General features: G+C 42.8%; 1 protein-coding gene across 1 annotated transcript in view; it reads right to left on the bottom strand.

The window, feature by feature from the left end:
* Positions 1–21,959, bottom strand: part of PTGFRN (prostaglandin F2 receptor inhibitor) — a 106,751-nt gene that overhangs the window by 17,181 nt on the left and 67,611 nt on the right. Inside the window, exons 6-7 of the mRNA XM_048869385.2 lie at positions 14,127–14,546; positions 2,205–2,312 (exon numbers count right to left, since the gene is read on the bottom strand). Coding sequence (XP_048725342.1) covers positions 2,205–2,312; positions 14,127–14,546 — 528 coding nt within the window. The remainder of the gene's footprint in view (positions 1–2,204; positions 2,313–14,126; positions 14,547–21,959) is intronic.

Below are 21,959 nucleotides of genomic sequence, written 5' to 3' on the forward strand. Positions count from 1 at the left end.
TTAACTTCCCACATCCCGGGGGCAGACGGAGACCAGCACTACATTGCTCAGTCAACCCAGAAAGTACATCAACTCTTGCTGTATGTATTCAGTTGGTGCAAGCTTTCCCCGGTATTGGGTGTCAGTTCCAATTTGGGGGGAGTTCCCATGGTCTGTTCATTTCCTTGGCGTCTCTGCTAAGTTTGGGTTATTAATTCCAGTTGTGAATTAAGTTTTGCGATATGGAGAGATGTCTCACTAAAAACAGGCCAAGCCACCAATAGGACTCCCATCCACAGGTCCAGCAGAGGGCTGGAGACGTGCCAGTTTCTCTAGCATGCCTGAAGGGCCCAGATGCAGCTTCTCCATGAGGACACAGATGGGGCTGGTTTGAATCTCAAATCTTGTTAAACAATGTTTGCACAGACCACTGACTAAGTTACTTGGACACCTGTCACAATTCCACACTTAGTCATTCCCTGCTGTGCACGTCCACTGTACAAGCTGAATACGGGTCTGTTTGCCCAGCTGTTACAGACTTAAGGAACTGTGGAAGCAGAGATCTGCCAAACACAATGAGACAATTCCCAGAAGCAGAATCGATTACAAAAATCTTCAGTGCTATGATAATGGAAACTCTGCACTGATTGCTCTGGGTGACAAGGACATTTCTAATTCTCAGCAGTATCAATGCTTTCAATAAGCATCTCAACCCCAGTGAGACTGCACTATTCACACCTTGGCCATAGGGATTGGCAGTTTCCTGGAGAGGTCACCGTTCCAGTGTAAAACTCTGTTCTCTATCATCCTTCCACCCCTTGTCTGAATACCTCCAATCTCTTGTTCTCCGCATACCCCCCAGAACAGTCATATAATAAACCTCACTACAATGTACACTGAGTGGCCTCCTTGTTGGAAATCTCAGAGGCATCAAGAGCTGAAAATGGGCCACGGAGACTAAATTGTCTGATGATTTCTAAAGGGCTCTTGTGCAAAGCACACTAAGGGCAGATTGGGGCACAAAGAACACAATTATATTGCTGCAGATCATGCCCATTCTCCAGGGTTATGAATCTTGTCGACATTAAAGATTCCTCAACTTTCTCCCCACCTACCAATTCAAATAAGACACTCAAACCAGGTTTTCACCATTCTCACTACAGTCTTCACTCATATTTTCACAGACAGCACAGAGCAGTAATTTAGCAGACTACTTCCCTACTGCATTTGCCTCTGCAGCACAAACTGCTTGACTAACTCTTGGTATGTCATGTTATACGCTTCTATAATAAAAGATGTAATCTTTTTTGGAGAAGCTTCATGCTTACAGAGGTCATAAGTGCCACATGTACTAATTTACATAACAAATAGGGACAAATTAAAGAGAATATAAACCAAACTAAACCTTCATCCAAAACTCATATCAAGCCTAGGGGTTTTTTTGTTTGTTTTTGAGTTCTCAAAGCACAAATATATCATTTAAAGCTATTTCATGGTTTTTTTACCCCAAGTCAGGATCAGCCAAGCTAGTGTCAAGCAGGCATCTGAACTTTTGGTGCGTCTCTGAACCTCATAACCTTTTAAGGTTTGCATTCAGTGTGCATCCTACCATGTTAGCAATGAACAGAATGCAACATTTCTTCTTGGTATTTCATACAAAAGCTCCTGAATCTAGAAGCAGGCTCATTACTAAAGAGATCAGCAATGAGAAAGGATTGTTGGCATCTTGGCTAAATTTTAAAATTGTAAAAACAAGATATAAAGTAAGTTTAGTGTTGGACAAACAGTGCTAAGCTGACACGTGGAGATTTAATGACTATCCACAGAAGATACACAGCTTTTCCCCCGCACTGCCCTGACAATGAATCTCATTCCTAACTAAGGGTGACTGGGCCCACAGCGCATTCAATCTTTGGCTCTTTGCTCAGACTGCCAGCAATGGGGACTGTTAGTGTGAACAGTAATGGAGGTTTGTGATGAGAACACCTCTTCACTAGGATATGAAATGAGAACCTACCAGTTTGTTTTATATATACACATATAACCTTTTGGCCTATATTTTCCTATATTCTCCATTGCTTTGACTAGTATTATGGGGCTTTGTGGTGGTTCTTGATTTCTAGACCTATTCGAATAGTGTCCCAATTGCCAGTGTTGTACAGTACAGTGAAGGTAACGGAGTTATTTCCAAAAAACAAAAAATGAAATAAAGTTCAGTGGAGTACCTGGCTCAAGTACCACTCTGTCGATGGTGACAATGCAGAGCAGATCTGCCAGCTCGCCCTGGTAAACCGTCGGGTTGTCCGAATGCACTGAGACATTAAACACGGGACCTAAAAGATAGCAATTTAATCCCATTATTCATTCAAGGTTCCTTCTTTGTGTTACCCAAAAGCTTTTAACCAGTGCTTAAAACAATCTAGGTTAGTTTGTGAAGCACTTTGATGTCAGATGACTAATATATTGCTTCTGCTCTCAGAGTGAAGATTTATGGAACCACCTGCATATTCTTTAAGACACTAAATTTCATGCTGGTGGAAAGTACCAATCACCAGCTCTGAAGTCCTCTACTGATTCATAGAACAGGCACAATATGGCAGGAGGAGTTTACCACACACTGTCCTCTGCCAATATGCCATCCACTTGCCCTGGAGGAGGCCCCTATGGGTGTCTTTCACCTGTTCAGTCTTGGGAACCCCCCCGCTTTGATTGCGGAGCCACTGATGTGTGTGATGTGGACATTTCTATTAGGAGCTGAACAAAGACCAACTCACCTCTTAGAACATGTAACCTTTATTATATGGCCACAATTCCATATGGTTTTCATATGGGTCCTGGCTCTACCCCATACAACTTCTTCTATGATCCTAGGCAAGTCAAAATATCTGTGTCTGAATTCCTCCACCTATACAATGGTTATAATATGGATATACCCTCACAGGGGTGTGGTGAGGTGCTCAGCTACTATGGTGATGTGCATCACAGAAAAGCCTTTAGATCAAGACACCCACTTTTGACCAGTACCAAATCCATGGTGCAAAATTAATGACAGAGTGATGGTACTTCACATAGGTTTACATGGCTAGAACTGTACCTCTTTTGTAGGCAGAAGACTGAAGGACAGATATCTGAATATCCCATAATCTGAGTCCTCCACTAAAATAAGGATTCACCTACCAGAGAGGTGAGAAACAAGACAGCACTGTTTATGGTTGTCTCCATCATTCTGAGGTCTAGGCCCTACTTTAAATCCAAGAATCTTCATAACTCTTGCAGAGTCCCACCAGGCTTTTGACGGGAAACCTCCAAGGAAAATCCAGGTTTCTGTAGGAAGTTGTACTAGTGACTGAGTAGATTGTACTTTTTCTTCAAGTCACTACTGAACCAATGTTCTGGAATGGAATTAGGGCATTGTGCCACTAGCTGTAACCTATTGGTTGAGATATTGAAGACCGCAGGGGGATGACTATTTGTGGTCCACGGAGATTACAGAGCACTTTTTACAAGAGCCAAAATTCCAATTAAGAGGAAGCAATTACTTTGTGGCTTCCTAAATTCGCATGATGATTTCAAATGGGCATAATTTTCTTTACTTTCTGTTAAACTGTAGTGCAACATTCTTGTTGCAGTTAAATCTCCCATTCCCCCCCCACACCCCCCCATGGCTGCATTTTGGCAGTGATGAAGCAAGGTCTACCTATGTAAGTTTATAAAATCACTGTCACATGAAAGGCATTATATAAAAGTGTAAGATGTCCCTGAAAACATGGAGATAAATGAATACCAAAGATGCCTTAGAAGTTGTATGAACTATTGGTTTAGACTTGAAGAGTCTGCTAGAACATATTTACGGAAATAAGAGACCTAGAATATTATGAAGTTCAGATGCTATGGTGATGGGTGTCTTATAAATGCATTAAAATTGGCACACATTTAAAAGTTGAGCCCTCCCGCTCGATCCTCTGCAAGCAAAGGGGAAGGAATATTAGCATGACCACTTCCTCAGACTCTGTCCAAGATCTTCCTATGAACATTTAATTTGTTTCCAAAGATAGCCAGCAACCTCACTTTCATTAGATGTGTTGTTATAAAGTTTATCCTTCAAATAAAACAAATTAAGCTCTTTCCTGTGAGTCTTCAGTGAGTTGTGCAGCTAGAAATTAAAGATGTTAACACACTTGTTACAAAGTCAATGTTAACCATCACGTTCAGGCCAGCATCCCTTCATTTGATTTTATTTAGATTTATAAAACATCAGTCTCAATGCATGAGATTGTCATGTTTGCTTGCAGTGCCACTGCCCTCCCAGAGTCTAATGTGTTGCAGTGTAGACTGAATGTGAATAGCACCGTCATCACTGACTCCTGTTTTACATGCACCCCATTTTACAGTAAGTAACTGCAGCGTTTCAGAATCAATGAGTGAACTCTCACATCAGGTGAGGAGAGAATCACTGCATTCCCACAGATCCTGCCACTATACTGGTAGGGAGAAGAGAATCAAGCTTGAGTTCCTGTACATACCTCCCTAGAGGCCATGGACAGACAGAGTGAGAGAAGAATTGTCTGATCCTTGTCAATGTCACTTTGCCCTGCTGAGTGTTTCAGAAGCACAGCCTGGATACTGTGTGTGTGTGGGGGGGGGGGGGGGGGGGGGGGGGGGGGGAGGGGAGGAGGAGAGGGGAGAGTTATCAATGCAGAACATTGCACACTGTGACCTGTAGTTTCTACAGGTCATGTCTCTATATTAAAGATGAGGTCATCTGTGATTTACTCCATTTTATAGACACTGATTGTAGCCATCAAGGCCCCAGCAAGTTGCCAGTGTAGCTTCTCAGCTGGGCAGAATCTGAGCACCCTTTACCATAAAAGACCTTAAAAGCAGAAGTCAATGTGCTTCGGTTATTATCAGATCAAATTTCTTCATCTCTTATAAAAGAGAATTTCTGCTTTCAGACCATCAGCTGCATCTCCCGGCTTGTCATCAGCATGCCCAAGTTTCTAGGGCAATACTGATGCAACAACTAGAGCAGCTGCTTCCCTATGTCCATCATTTAATGATCACACTTCCCCTGGGTAAACCACAGTAACCAGCGGAAAATCATTAGTTCCCTTCCAGAGTACACAACTCCTGCAAATCATCTCCACGCTGGGGAAAATTGTCCCTGAAGCACAAAGAAAGTTAGAAGGAGAGAAGAATACCATCATCCTACGTCAGAAGTGCTGGACTTCAACAGAAAGCCCTGAAACATTTCCGGGGTCACCATCCTCTCCCTTCATCCAACAGACTAAAAATCTTGGGCTTCCTCTTTTAAACAATGTTTTAAGCAAAGCTTTGTTCTAGTAAACGCTGCTAGGCTGACAATCTGGGAAACTCTATCCACACAATTATGGCTTCCACGAGAGCAGTTTCCCAGTGAGGCACCATTCCACTTCTCACACCAAAGTGCCTCACCCCGGCCTGAAGAGACCATCTTCAGAGATAAGCTCATGGCTCATTCAATTCTTTGTCCCTCTGCAGAAGTTGCAAGTACCTGAGGACAATCAATACTCATGGTTATGATTGTTTGTGATGTGGGCACTTAACCAGGAACTGGACTGTATTTCACACACGCCACTGAAACGCAACCAAAAAGTAACAAGTTTTGATCACTTGCCACCTGGGCAGGATTTGTACTAGTGACCTAGCTGTGAAGTGCTCCATAACTCACTAAAAGCCCCTGCAGCCACCAACTCCCCATTCCTTTAAAAAAAAAAAAAAAAAAAAGGGCAGGAGAAAGCAATCTTTATTTCATTCAGAGTGCTATTTGCCTTGATTTAGATCTCCCTGTTTAAACCAGGTTTCAGAGTAACAGCCGTGTTAGTCTGTATCCGCAAAAAGAACAGGAGGACTTGTGGCACCTTAGAGACTAACCAATTTATTTGAGCATGAGCTTTCGTGAGCTACAGCTACAGCTCACGAAAGTTTATGCTCAAATAAATTGGTTCGTCTCTAAGGTGCCACAAGTCCTCCTTTTCTTTCTGTTTAAACCAGTTGCCCTGACTTCAGCTAAAGCTAATAGGAAGAGATGAGCAGGAATGAGCAGTGAACCATTACCACAGAAAAACAACATTGTGATCTGTCAGCGAAAGCATACATAGCAAAAAACCTGCTAGCTAGGCATTTTATTTCTGAGGGCTCTAAGAAAAGCATCTTGGCAAGCACTGGTATCAGTGCAATAGCATGCAGCTTTCAGGCATGCCTCTTAGCACAGGGCACCCAAATTAAATGAGCAACAGTAAAGACTTCTGGGACATTTATGCAAATCAGGTTGGTTTTCCCTCACGCTCATAGCTCCATCTTAACCCAGGTCCCTGTACTTAATACTTCAAAATATGGACAGTCACTATTATAAACTACAAAAAGAAATTTCAGTTACAGTACTGACAAATCACATGACTTGTTTTATAGATCTCATTGAGACCTAAATCAAGCCAAGTTTGAAAATATTATTCAGTAGGTTTAAAATCTGGAACATTTAAAGCTGAATGACCTCGAGTTTGGCTTAGACCTTGATTTTTTCCAATGTAGCTTTGACTCAAGCTAAGAAATCCAATGAAAAAGCTTGAACATAAACTTTACAGACAAGCATTATTAAAAGAAAACTGATTTCCTAGTTTTGAAATTAAGTTGACATTTTGTAAATCTCATTGAAACTTAAAAATCAAACCAAGATCGAAGTCAGACAGTAAGCCGTCATACGTACACAGGTAATAAGAAATACCTGTTTTTATTCTACTATATTATGCATCCAATGAAGTGAGCTGTAGCTCACGAAAGCTTATGCTCAAATAAACTGGTTAGTCTCTAAGGTGCCACAAGTCCTCCTTTTCTTTCTGCGAACACAGACTAACACGGCTACTACTCTGAAACCTGTATTATGGTTGTAAAGGTTAAAAAGTTGTTATATTAAAAAGCTATAAACATAATAATGGCAAAGGTAAAATAGATCTTTCAACCACAGCTCTTCATCTCTTCATTTTTGAAAGACTGATTACTCAAGTCCAACATTACACCACCTTGATTTTGGGAGTGGGGGGTTAGGGAGGAATGAGGTTAAGCACAATTTTAAAAACAACCAAGAGTAAAAGTTGCTAAATGGGAATTTGTAAATTCCAGAACCAGGATTTACTGGTTTAATTCCTTCTGAATGCAGCTATTGGTTAACTCTCCAGGCCCAAATTCTGGGCCAGAGTTTAGTTCCATCCAAAAAATAGAGTACATCTCAGTGCCTAGCAGTTTGAAGTAACAGCTTTAGATTTAAAAAAAAAAAGTTACAGCAATTTCTTCTGTGGATACACTGAAAAAAGCTAATGGTTCAAACAACATCAAGCTTGATTTATTCCTTATACCTCAGACATCTACACAAGAAGCCAGGCTTGAACAAAATTGGCTTGGTTTATAGAGGTTTTGTGCAAGTATAACTCAGAGTTTAAGGATTGTTTTCTTTTATTTTTAAAGACTCATACAGAGAATTTAAAATAAAAACAGCTGAATTGATAGCAATCAATCTTTCTAGATCACTGGATCAAGACCAAGTAAAGCGCGGAAAATTTCATTCCCAAAATAAACATTTCAGAAAGTTAGAATTAATGGGGAAAAGGATTTATAATGGAAGATGGCAACCTTAACTTCTGGCCTCCATTACTGCATTTTAGACTGTGTTCTCAAAGCACTATACAAAAATCAAATTTAGTTTCATGTAGACAAGTATTATGCCTATTTTATAGATGGGAAAAGTGGGGGATGGAGAAGTTAAGTAACTTGCCCAAGGTAACAGTGACTCAGAATCAGAAGTACAAACAAGGAATTCTGTCATATACTCTCTTCCTCAACAGCCAGACAGCAATCATTGTAGTGTGCCTTTTCTACTTGAAATCAAGCAGTGCCATAAACCATGTGAGGAAAAATTGATGCAATCTGCAAATTCTCTCTATTCAAAAATATTACTCATAACTGCCCTGGCACCAAGCCATCCACTATTGCACTGAAGAGACCATAATCTGCTCTTCTCCAAGTAATAAACTCCTTCTCTCAACCTCCCCCACCGCCTTTATTCTTTCTATATAGATTTCCCTAAGCAGCACCATCCCAAGTTTCATAATAGTTATTCCTGGAAAGAACCCTCTGTACTTTAATCTGTGGTTTATATTTCCAACTACAAATTGACGAGAGGAAAAAACTATGATGACTAAGCATATTTCTATCCACTAATTAAGGGTAGAAAATACAGGGCTTTCTTGCCAGGGAGTTTCTGCTGTATTGCTCTTCATTCACTTCCCTGATTAAGACAAATATATTTGATCAAGTGAGTGAGTGACGCAGGAAGAGAAGGCAAGGGAGAAATCAGATCTCCAGGTCAGCAGGGGGCACGGTTTTATTTTAATCTGAAGTTTAACAACAAATATTCAGCTCACATTTCAACATTTCTTGGTTTATCTTTGCTCCTTCCAAAACAAGTGATAAAACATTGCTGTGTAATGAGCTCATACACAGATATCATCCAGAGTTGAAGATTACAACCAAGAAGCTTCTTAAATTCCCTTTTGTTTCTGACTTTCACCAGCTTTCAGCCTTTGCTAGGGTTTCTCTGGAGGCAGCCAGCAGAATGAAGCCAAGCTCGATTCTTCTCTCTCATACATCTTATTTTAGAGAAGCACATTATCACACACGCACGCCCCCCCCCCCCCATCCCCCACCAAAGCACTTCTGTGGAACAGAAAAACTGTACTGGATCTCTGTGTAACCATGCTGTGGGAGAAGCCATTCTAAATACTATCTGGGAGGATGATGGCAAAGAATTTAACGCTATGGGATAAGCCATCTGAATTGCAGGCTGACTGGGTGCCTCTGAGTACAAGAGTAGGAGGCTTTTCATGTCAAGGTCACTGGCTCAACTGCGGTCCAGCTGGGAAGAAAATGAACCTATTACTATCTGATGGCTGTACAACGACCTGTGTGAAATGAATGTTTTAGTCCCAGTCTGAGGCCTAGCAGATAGGGATCTGCTTCACAAAAAACATACATGCAGTTAAGTGCTAATTAGACCTTTGTTACCCAGCTCAGCAAGAGGATGAAAAGGACTATGAGAAAGTGAACACTCCTCTCTTTTAATGGTGATCCCGTGTGAGTGCAGTGAAAAGACATATTGTGGAATAAGAAGTTAGCACTGCTCAGAGTCTTAGTAATCGCCAGTCTCCAGGGTTGTTGATTTAGCACCTTTCAGTTGCCAAATAGACCTTTGCCCTCAAAGGACTCGGAGAATTTCTCCAAGTGGGCTAACAACAGGTCCTTTAGGCCAGAGAGAACTGAGGCACTGGTCTAGCAAGAGGCAGCCTGGGTGTTGCACTGTATCAAGGAGCAGCTCTAACATCACCTAAAATGCATGGTTTATACCCTGAGATGGAAAGTATTCAACATGTTACAAGTAGTTCTAATGTTTAAGAAGCCTGGTCTGAAGGAGGGCTAGGAAGGATCATGAGCTTTGGGTTGGAGGAGTACGCTCTATGACAGGGACTACCTTGTGAGGAGTTAAAAGAACTAAACAGATACACAGTTTGGCCAGATTGAGAGGACACATGTACACACATTTGAAGAGTGCACGCACTAAGGAGGGAGAAGAACTGCTTAGGGTTGTGCCAGGAGATGTCACTAGGAGTGGTGGCATGAAATTAAGAGAAGGAGATTTCAGGCTGGATATCAAACATTTGTCAACAGTGAGAACTATTAGACTGCAGAATAATCTCCCAAAGGAAATGACAGTTCTTCCATTTCAGGATACTTTTCAAAGTAGACTAAAAAAGAGCATTGGATAATCACTGGAAATCTTTAAATCAAGACTGGACGTTTTTCTAGAAGACATGCTTTAAATCAATCGCAGCTATCGGACTTGGAGCAGGAATTAAAACAAGTCCTGTGGCAGGTTATGCAGGAGGTTAAACTAGATGATCACAATGGTCCTTTTTGGCCATAAAAAAAAAAAAAAAAATCTATGAAGCTATCCACTAGGGAACAATCTCCAAGCGACTCAGGTTTTGGGAGTACATAGACTATACCTAATAGTTCCCTTCCGCTTCTCCCCCACAAACTTCTAATTTATGGGATTCTGAAATATAGATTGTATCACGTCTTTCAATTAATGAAATTTCAAGTAGGTTTTTCCCTTTAAGTTTCAGACCACGAATTTACTGTAGTAAATTCATTTTTATGCAGCACTGAGCAAAGAAACAAGATTGCCTCTGCCTGCAGCCAGCAAGTCGTGCCACCACTGGACAGAATCTGGAGGGAGACATTTTCCCATAGATATTCATGGAAAAACTTTTCATAACAATGCCACATTTAAAGATCATTATTGGTGGAGTTTGTGTGTGCAGTCTCCAGCTCGTATATAAAAATCTTACAGGCCTCCTTCACATTTCACAAGGTGTATGTGCAATAAAAAAAAAGTTTTCCTTGAAACACAGCCAAGCTCAGACAAAACAGATCTGGGAGGAAGCCAGGTTACAGGAAAGGACTTCCAATCCAACAAGTCCCCCAGCTCCAAACAGAAATCAATAAAGACACAGAAGGATAGTCCTACAACCACTAAAAGCTTTCATGTAACACTCATTAAGGACTTCCTTTGCTGAGAGAGTTTCTCTATTTTCTTATTTATTCCCCTCCCCCCACCCCCAAAGCATGGACTCAGGATATGGTCATAGTTTGAGCTTGTCAAATTGGAGAAGATTGGAACACTACAGTTGTTAATTGTTTAGATAAATAACCTGATTGTAAACCACCACCAGCAGTTAAAATGCCTTGCTGGTCAGCAGTGACAGTTCTAAATGGTCAGGAATTCCAGATGGTGAGGCAGCACTATTACCGAACAGAAGATGGAGGCATCCTTCGGAGCAAGTCAGAGTTCACCCCCATCAGGCCTTCACTCAGTTCAGGATTTACTGCAAAGTGGCACTTTCTAGCTTTTTCAATCCTCCATGGACTTCTTCCAACTCATGTCAAGGACCTCATCTCACTACTCCCCACCCATTGGCTTTTGTTCCCTTCACACCGTCTTCATGAGTGCCTTCCCTTCTGCAGAGTCTGCCATGTGGAATAGCCTACCTTACCTTTCTGCCTCTTGACTTTGACCTCGATCAAGTCAAACTCTGTGCATAGGCGCTGGAACTAGGGATGCTGCCGCACTCCCTGGCGTGAAGTGGTTTCCATTATATAACGGGTTTACAGTTTGGTTCAGTGGCTCTCTGCACCCCCACTATACAAATTGTTCCAGCACCCCTGACTCTGTGCCCATTTTCTCATCAGTAAAACAGGCATACCACCTCTTGTCTGACATGGAGGAGATATAAGGGTAAATTAATTTGCATAAGCACCTTTACCGTTATTGGGCACTGTCTGAGGCCGGTGAGATATCTTCAAATCTGAGTAGAAACATTTCTCCTCGAACTATGCTTTTTAATTTCTCCCTACCTTTGTTATTCATCTATGTAACTATTACTTCAATCCATACTGTATCCTGAATTTAAGTTGTATTTTAACCCATCTTTCACGTAAGCCAACCATAGATATTCATTCCCCCTAGAAAGCTAGGTGTATTGTATCTGCCTGTAATCATTCCTCTAAATTTCACTCGCCTGTCTGAATCCAAGAACAGAACAAAAAGGCACAGGAGATAGGAATGGAGCTAGAGGAAGGCAGGTGTGGTATGCACTCTCATGTGTGCCCCTATTCCTAATGATAAGCAGGACGTTTTTTTGGTTTGGCATGTTTGCCAACGTCCCTTCTAACTGAGCTTGACGAGTTCCTTTTTCTCCACAGATGCTTCAGTCTGGCAACACCAGCATTTCCCATCCAAACTGTATTCAGACAGTTCAAGAAAAGGTCCCAAATAAATAACCTGCAGACAAATAGGATTTTAAAATGTCAGCTAATCACTCAGTCAAAGTGAGGCAACAGGTCGAGACGCAAGAGAGCTTTTAGAAAAGCTACTACTCGGGGGGACTGGGAAGGCCAGTGCAGACGATATTACAATCAGAACCAGATAACACTGTGAAATTTGTTCATGTGCCATGAAACTTGAATTGCCAATGTGAAAATTTTAAATCAGCCTTTGCTATTTGCCAGATTTATTTTGGGAAACAGCTTTTTCTTCTCTTGGAAGAACTGAAAAGGGAAATAAGATTCTCTTTTGGCCAGGAAAGATGGCAATGCAACAAACAGACCCATCCCTTACAAGCTCACAGGTTTTCCTCCATACTGTGGAGATTAATGGAGTGCCTTTTTTGTCAAACTGTTTGGCATGAATACAAAGTGACACCATATGAACACATTCAAAAGAGTCGTATTAGTGACCCCCCCCCTTCTCGGGGGGAGAGGGAGGCTCTGGGTAGGGGAAAAAGGCTCGCCTTTTCAGGCTTCTCGTAGTACTCGTTGTACACTGGCAACACAAGCATTCAGGTAACACACATCCTGCTGGAGCGATAAGCCACGAGCCGTGGTACTCTGAATGGGACCAGAGCATGGGTAATGTCTGCTTTTAGAATGATTGTTTTATGGTTAGAAGCAAAAAGGGAAGAGGGAGTAAAGAGTAATGCCTAGCAGTGCTAGTTTCTGAGCCCTGCACAGTTGCAGTGGAGGACATCGTTTTATGATGACTGCTTAAGGCTTAGCCTGTGGCCCTTGCCATAAGATGTTTCAGATTTAAATACCGGCTGGTTGAGGATCATTTCATTATTATTTGGACAACTGGAAATGAACAGATCCTAGTTTGTGCAAATGTTTGTCCTCTCACCAAACCCAGAATTCTCTTCCCCAAAGCTTCAGATACTGTGCACCTAATAAGAAAAGGAGTACTTGTGGCACCTTAGAGACTAACCAATTTATTTGAGCATGAGCTTTCGTGAGCTACAGCTCACTTCATCGGATGCATACCGTGGAAACTACAGCAGACTTTATATATACAGAGAGAATATGAAACAATAATGTGCACCTAATGTGACTCTGGGCCGTGCGTGGGACCTCAGAGAAGGAGTGAGATAGTGCAAGGGGAAGGAACACATGGGGAACAGAGATAAAAACAAAGTTGCTACCTGCATTGATACATTAAAAAAAAAAACAGGGTCAATTTGCCCACGGAGCCGTTAACTTTGATGGAAATGCTCTTGGGGAATTTGAAATATGTAATCACTAAGAATTCAGTAAATTGCCAGTTAAACCAACATCAACATCTAGAGCAGCCTCAGCTCTTGTATAACCACTCAAAACCCTCCCAGATGGTTCAGCACCATAAAAATGTAACAATGCAACGTATAACAAATCAGAAACACACCTATCTGATGCCTCAGTCACACTCAAGTGCACACAGACATCATACCCATGGACAGACAACATCCACGGAAATAGTTTAATCTAGCAGCTAAGGCTGTGAGTTTGAGTGTAATTCTGAGGAACAGATGCATGCACTGCAGTTGTGTATTTGCTGAAATTCAAAATACCAGGTCACACTTTGGAGTCCAAGTATGATTGGGTTTTAAGATGTTTGGGTAGTGGTGCATGCAAGCAGAGGCTGCTGCAATGTAAAAGTTGGCTTAACTGGCAATTTCCTGGATTTTTTTGCAATTATATTGATAGGAAATGCACTTGGGCAATTTTACTCCAAACTAATTAAGTTTGCTTTAGAACAGAAATAGGATTCTCCATGGCTTTTTAGCGTTAAAGCTCTCCCAAAGCAATCGTTATATACCAGCAATATAGTGACTGAACTGGCAAGCGTAGTAGTAGCCATTCTCCACTCAGAGATAGGTCATGCCACGGGAGACTTTCAAGCCTGTATTAGCGAAGGAAGGAATGTGAGCCAGGACTCCAAGGTCAGACACAGTTCATTTAAAGTATTCCAAGATATAACTAGGCACAATGAACAGCAGAGAAGTGCCAGGGGAGTGCAGATACGCAACATTCTAGCGACCATACCCATCTCAGCGTGGAGATGCTCTCAGATCGAGCTAAGGAATAGCAGCAATGACCCCAGAGATTAGGGACACTGCCACAAGCACCATGCAGCACTCAGCTCCCTCCCAAAGCACATACATGTATACACTGAATTCTGTACTGACCTGAGGTTTGGAAATCTATCTGGATGGGATTGGATAAGCCGTTCACTGCCTCTCGCCACATGCCACTACCGCCTGGGGACCAGGCGGTCACCACGCAGCGATACAGACCAGCGTCAGACATCTGCGTTTGGTACATCCTATAGCGGAACTCGTTCTCCTGAACCTTCTCCAGGACCACACCATCCACTCGGGCCTGGTCTGTCCAGTCTTCCAGTCTTACCACCGAATCCTGGTTCAAGGAGATTATGCGAGTGGTTCCATTAGGGTTTGACTGATCAGTCAGTGGCTTTTCTGCTGTAATGAGAACAGAGTAACGCGGTGTCTTGATGTTTTGGGAAGACACTTTGCATATCATCTCAAAGGTGTGTCCTGCCATGAAGAATGGCTTCAGTTTCACAGCCTCCACTGTTAGTGTATAATCTGAAAGAGGGAAGGAAATCAGAAGCAATAAATAGCAGTCTGCATTTATGTAGCACCTTACAACCCAGCAGATTTTCAAAATGCTTCACGAACAAAGTAGACACAGTCCTAGAACACTTTGCCTATTGCTGGTGTAGTGTGCAGCTTGCTATTTATCAGCCTACACTGTTACATAAACAGCTTAGGATAGGACACGAAGAACATTATTCCTGACAGACACCGCAGAGAAACTGTGACAGGTGGAACTTAATTACTCAAGTCAGATGTGGCCAGAACATCAAGGATAGTACCCCTACATTTGAATAAATCCCTAAAGGGATCAGGGCCTCAGTTTTATGTTGCTATAGGAAGTGCCATTTCAGATCAAAGTGCTGGGGCATTGGTTCAGCACCAGTGATTCAAAATGAAAATTACAGCCTTTTGGATCAACACCAATTCCTGCAGCACTATGGGTTTGCCTTGAAGATCCATTCAAGTAGTGTCCTACCCTTGCAAGATCAGCTGGGATCAGAGAATAAGGAGGGTTGGTTACAAAAACAAAAAAGTCCCCCTCACACTTCTACATATAGGAAAAAAATCCAGGATAGATCTTCCTCCACCGCTGGACTTCTCACCTGTACTCTACTTATTTGTCTAAATCAGTCATAACTAATATTGGAATGTTAGAAGTTGCATATTTGACATAATTAACTACAATAAAAAAAGAGCAGAGGACTTGCCCTACATTTCCCTGCTCCTTCCCAATCTCTGGGAGCCTGAATCCTAAATATCCCTTATTGACAGGATTTTTAAAAGTTCTGCATGTAGGAGGGGAGCAGAGCCCCCAGACATGGAAAATTTGAGCTTAAGAGCAAAGAATCAAAAAAGTTATAGGCAAAAAACAAAAATAAAAACCAACAAAAACCAAAGACCAGAGGTAGATAAAGGTAGCGGAGTTGCAAACTTAAGTATATTGTTCACTACTGGGAAAGATCACACACTTGAGAAGGGTCCTACTTTTTGAGGCACTTAAGACACCAAATGCCATAATATCTATGTCCTGGTCTGCACACAGAAATTGCACTGGTTTCACTAAAGTCAATTTATAAAAGTCAGTTAAATAGTTGTACAGATGCATCAATTTACAACTCTCAGTTTAGCTTCCACCAGCACATTTTACAAACAAGGTGACATTTCCATGTTTAGATAAGAACTTTGCACTAGTTACATTTCATAGAACAAAAGAAGTTATATGAAGGCCTTGTGGCCAATCTATGAGACAAAGAGCAACTAGGGCTCCAATTCATATCCCTTCCATAAGGAATACAGGGTTCTCTTACTTCCAACAGTGTCCTAGTTTGGCGGAAGTGGGTGGGAAAAGATGACCCCAATATCATCTTTCCAGCTCTCATTGCTGGGATTGATCCTCCATTTATCTCATGAGCTATGGCTCCTTCCAGTGGAGAGAGTACAACATACCCACCCACGCATTATAAGCTGAAAAAGCCTCTGGATTGGCATTGCCCATCCCCTCTAAACAAAGCAAGATAGATCCCTAAAGCATAACCCCCTGAGCCATTTGGGAGACCATATTAACCTGGTCTGCGTGAGCATGCTTTCTGTCTAACCTTTGCCTGCGCCACACAATGCCAGTATATTTAACCTGTCAGTCAACCCACACGAGTCAAGGTATCTATTGGTTATTATGGCAAGAAAACACAGAAGTGCAAACAGTAGACTGGAGTCAGCTCAGTGTTCAGTACTGATTTTGCGACAGTGAATTTTCTTCCAGTAATGAAAATGACTGCATATTAAACACAAACCCAGCCACGCTGTGCAAGGCAAAACTTTACAGGGCAACAGGAAAATAAGCTAGAGTAAGACTGCAACACATACCCCCCACATTGAAATAAATACTTCTGCCTTCCCCAGGAGAGCAACAAGATACTAGTCATGATTACATTTTGCAGTGTTTTGCCTTTAAGCAGCAGTTTGTCCAATGACTAAACAGTGCACGAAATGAGAAACTGGGTATGACAACTTTAAAATCAGCACTGTACAAAGTAGATCACTATGCAATGCTACATAAAGCATCAGCAGGAACAGAAAAGGAATATGGTATTAGCAGTGGTCTGGGTGAGCATGGAATTAGATATTGCATATAACAAAATTTGAGAATATTAGGATTGCAGTTAGGTGCTCAAAAGTCAGGAGATCCCAAAATTGTGGTTGCATGCACAACCAAGTCTCTGCCCCCTTGTGCACATTAAGCAGTAACAGTTTAACAAACAGTCAGAGGGAATATAATGAAATCCAATGGACAGTAATGTAGTTATTAAAATAGTTACCAGTGCAACTGGATTCTGAATGCCTCTAGTAGGCAGCAGTGGGCATGCCACAGTTTAAGTTGGAACCAAGTTTCCATTATAAGACCAATTTTGGCAGGTTAAGTCTGAAATGGGTAGAATTATTCTATCAAATTTAAGTAAATCAGACAAGGGGTTGATACATTAGGAGTTGAGGATGAATTAGAATCATTAACTATTTCATCACTCTGTAGCCAGAAAATAGAAAGAAGAGAAAACCTAGTTTGCTGGACTCGCCTAGTTGAGATCTAGTGACCAGGACCTGGTTAAACAACAAGTAATAATGGTAGATGGCATATCAACTCTGCTGTGATAGTGCTCAGCAGAAGTTCAACAGATCAAGCCTGAAAGCAGCAAGAGTCAGGCTAGGGGAAAGAGTAGGATAAGGGTTTGCCCACTTCCTGGCTCTCCTGCAAGTAAGAAGGCAAGCAAGATTGGGCATGGGGACTGTCCCTGAGGTAGGCTGTCCCCCAGGCTCTCCGTGCTTGCCCAGTCCCCTCCTATAAGGCAGTGATACTCACACTGTGGCTCACAAGACACAAGTGGCTCTTTAATGTGTCTCATGGCACACTTTGCAGCACATATTAAAACAATATGTGATTTAATTAATAACCAGTTTAAGTTATTAACCAATCAGGATGCTTTTACCACTGAGGTCTGAGCATCACTACTATAAGGTCTACTGAGGGGGCTTTGGGAGATCCGAGGAGGAAGGGGAAGCAGCACAGAAGGGGACTATCACCTCCCTGCTACCACCTGGGCCTCATGCAGGGAGCCTGAATGATCTCTTTCCTTGCCTCCCTTCCTGCTCCAGCCCTCACCTTGTCCTCCTGGTCCCAGTTCTGCTTCCCCCACCCTTCCACAGGGTCCAGAGAACAGAGAGGGGACAGCAGGGAAGAGGTTCTTCATTCCCTGGGACCACAATCTCTACCCTAAAAACCCTTACTGAGCCCATCCAATGAGCCTACTTAGGCTCCTCAACCATGATGTGCTTCCTGGGGATTGTCAGGTGAGGAGAACAACAGAGAAATGGAAGACAGCCCACCAACTCTGTGGAGGATTAGAAGGCACCATGGAGGATGAGGAAGAAGTTCTTCACATGACGTGCTCCAGAGAAACCAGACAACAGCAAGAGGCAAGGTAGGGGAAAGTTCTTCCACTGGATTCTGATCACCTTTGAGTCTCCTGCAAACTCCATACATCTCCCTTTCCTGCAGACCTTAGGACAGCCCCAGGCCTGTGGACCGTAGGAAGTTGACAGGACTGTGGCTCCCCTCCTAGGCTCTTTAGGAGAGGGGCCCCTGATCCTTAGGGCCTACAGGGGGTTCATAGAAATGGGACTCCTTTTGGCAGGCCACAGGCTTATAGCATCAGGACTCCTTTCCAAAGGATGGTGCATAAGGACTGTGGTTAGCAGATGATTTATGACCAGTTACTGATGGTTCCACATATGCTGGCAATGACCTCCTTTTAAGGACTGCTTGATCAGGGCTCCTCTCTTGTAAAGATTCTAGGAATTACAGAGACAGGGCTCCTGTCTAACGGAACTTGGGGCCTAGAAAATAGAAACTAGCATTCCAAATATCTTTTTACTGAAGATGAGGTGGCTGGTACATATCAGGATTTTGACTGACTGCATACATCAAGAACAGGCATTACAAAACCACAGAGTCAAGGCTGTCCCAGTGGAGTTGCAACTATTCTGTATTTGCAGGTTAATTTAGTTACAGGGTTGGGAGTTTTTTGGCTTTCAAAACAGTTCATTTCCAGAAATTATGCATTCAACTGAATTTTTTCAGTTAAGAAGTCAGTTAAGAGTGCTGGTGACAACTCACAGCTTGATTTATGGACCAACTGTCCAACTCTTGCTCATGAACATCTTGCCTGGAAGGTTATTTTTAAGTAGTTTTCCATTGATAAATACAAGCACAATAAAGTCTGCGGTCCATGTATGTAATAAACAGAGGAATAGCACCTTCGTCTATTTCCATCTTGATGTATAGCTTTACCCAAGCATTTATGTACTCAAACCACATGCTCTGAAAATGGCTTTAATAATGTAAGGTATCTTTAGATACGTTATATAAAGTGTACCTGTCATAAAAATAAAGGGAAGGGTAAACCCCTTTGAAATCCCTCCTGGCCAGGGGAAAGCTCCTCTCACCTGTAAAGGGTTAAGAAGCTAAAGGTAACCTCGCTGGCACCTGACCAAAATGACCAATGAGGAGACAAGATACTTTCAAAAGCTGGGAGGAGGGAGAGGAACAAAGGATCTGGGTCTGTCTGTGTGCTGCTCTTGCCAGGGACAGAACAGGAATGGAGTCTTAGAACTTTTAGTAAGTAATCTAGCTAGGTATGTGTTAGATTATGATTTCTTTAAATGGCTGAGAAAAGAATTGTGCTGAATAGAATAACTATTTCTGTCTGTGTACTTTTTTTGTAACTTAAGGTTTTGCCTAGAGGGGTTCTCTATGTTTTGAATCTAATTACCCTGTAAGATATCTACCATCCTGATTTTACAGGGGGGATTTCTTTATTTCTATTTACTGCTATTTTTTTATTAAAAGTCTTCTTTTAAAAAACTGAATGCTTTTTCATTGTTCTTAAGAGCCAAGGGTCTGGGTCTGTAGTCACCTAGGCAAATTGGTGAGGCTTTTTACCAAACCTTGTCCAGGAAGTGGGGTGCAAGGTTTTGGGGAAGTATTTTGGGGGGAAAGACGCGTCCAAACAGCTCTTCCCCAGTAACCAGTATTAGTTTGGTGGTGGTAGCGGCCATTCCAAGGATAACGGGTGTAATATTTTGTACCTTGGGGAAGTTTTGACCTAAGCTGGTAAAGATAAGCTTAGGGGGTTTTTTCATGCAGGTCCCCACATCTGTACCCTAGAGTTCAGAGTGGGGGAGGAACCTTGACATGGTGGCACAGTGGTGGGATTAACCTGAAATCATCTGAGATCCAGTTGAGATTTTTTGAACTAGAAATACAGATTTTAAAAAGGAAATTTTTTTTTCTTTGGAAAGAAAGTCCAGAAAGCAGCTTTGAAACTGAAAGCAGCTTGGTTTCTCTCTGCTTTGTGGCCAAGCAGAGACAAAAGGGGATTATCTTGTGAATTGCAGGTTTTTTTGCCTGGAGGCAGGGTACTTAACTCCTACAGGGAAATTCACAGTCTTCCAACCCATTGTTTTTTTTTTTCTTTTCTTCCTAAAAGTAAATAGGGGGTGTGTGTTCTACCCATTTGCTTTTTCTTTGGGCTGGGTAAGCAGGTTTCCAAGCAGTTGGAGGTTTTTTGCTTTAATTTGGGCCCAGAGCAGAGACAAGGGAATTGTCTTTTTCTGTAGGCTGACAATCACTATCAGAGAATAGGTATTCTATTCCAGCACAGCAAAATTTTACAGCCAAGTTTTGTTTGTTTATTTCTAAACCTCGGGTGTAAAGTTAGTTAAAAACAGAGAGGTTAGAATGACCAAATCCTCAGCTCGACTACAGCTGGAATTAGCCAAATTTCAGGCTGAGGAAAGACAAAGGGAACATGAAAGACAGATAGAACTCATGCAGCTGAAGAAGGAACAAGAAATGGAGGCAAGGAAGCATGTGGAGGAGGAGAGGGAAAAAGAGAGGAAGCATGTGGAGGAGATGGAGAGGATAAAGGCCCAGCAGAATATACCAACAAACCCTAGCAATCCTTCTCCAGGTACCACTTCCCATCCCAGAAAGTTCCCCACCTACAAGGCAGGTGATGATACTGAGGCCTTCTTAGAAAACTTCGAAAGGGCCTGCCTTGGGTACAACATCTCTGCTGACCAATACATGGTAGAGCTGAGGCCGCAGCTCAGTGGACCCTTAGCTGAGGTGGCAGCTGAAATGCCTAAAGAACACATGAACAAGTATGAACTGTTTAAATCCAAGGCGAGAGTCAGAATGGGGATAACACCCGAGCAGTCTCGTCGGAGGTTCAGAGCCCTAAGGTGGAAACCAGACATGTCATTTACCCGACATGCCTACCACATTGTGAAACATTGGGATGCCTGGATATCAGGAGCAAGTGTTGAATCTCCAGTAAATTTGCCCTTCCTAATGCAAATGGAACAATTCTTAGAGGGTGTTCCTGAGGAAATAGAAAGATACATCCTAGATGGGAAACCCAAAACTGTAATTGAGGCAGGAGAGATTGGAGCCAGATGGGTGGAGGTGGCAGAGAAGAAGAAAACTGGTCGCAGTTGGAGCGGAGACCAGAAGGGACCACCCCAGACCACACCCTATTACCGGGGGCCGCCCAAAGCCCCACCTACCTCCCAAAGAGCCCTCCAGACCCCTTATCGTCCCACCACCCCGTTCTCCAGCAGCCCTCCTCGCCCCAGTGACCCGTCAGCTGGACGATGTTTTAAATGTAACGAGCTGGGGCATGTAAAGGCCAACTGCCCCAAGAACCCCAACAGATTACAGTTCATTGCACCGGAATCACACCAGAGGTCCACAGGCCCAGATACCTCCCAGATACCCTTGGAGCGGAGGGAAACTGTGAGTGTGGGCGGGAAGAAGGTCACCGCGTGGAGGGACACCGGAGCACAAGTGTCAGCTATCCATGCTTCCTTAGTGGACCCCAATTTAATCAACCCAGAGATCCAAGTGACGATTCAACCCTTCAAGTCCAACTCTTTCAATTTGCCTACAGCCAAGTTGCCTGTCCAGTACAAGGGCTGGTCAGGAATGTGGACTTTTGCAGTCTATGATGATTATCCCATCCCCATGCTGTTGGGGGAAGACTTGGCCAATCATGTGAAGCAGGCCAAGAGGGTGGGAATGGTCACCCGCAGCCAGGCTAAACAAGCCGTGAGGCCTAGCTCTGTTCCGGAAACTTCTATCAGGACCCAGTCAGAGGTGATGGACCTGGACCCCAGGCCAATGTCTGCAACAGCAGTAGTGGATCCAGTCCCAGAGACCCAGACGGAACCAGTCCCAGAACCGGAACCAGCCGAACAACCAACACCAGACCCCGTGTCAGCACTGAATCCAGTACTTGCAACCTCAACAACGGAGGGCCCCACCGAACCTGAACTGGCAGCAGCCGA

Source organism: Caretta caretta, chromosome 1 (assembly GCF_965140235.1).
Source record: "Caretta caretta isolate rCarCar2 chromosome 1, rCarCar1.hap1, whole genome shotgun sequence".
NCBI classification, from domain to species: Eukaryota; Metazoa; Chordata; order Testudines; family Cheloniidae; genus Caretta; species Caretta caretta.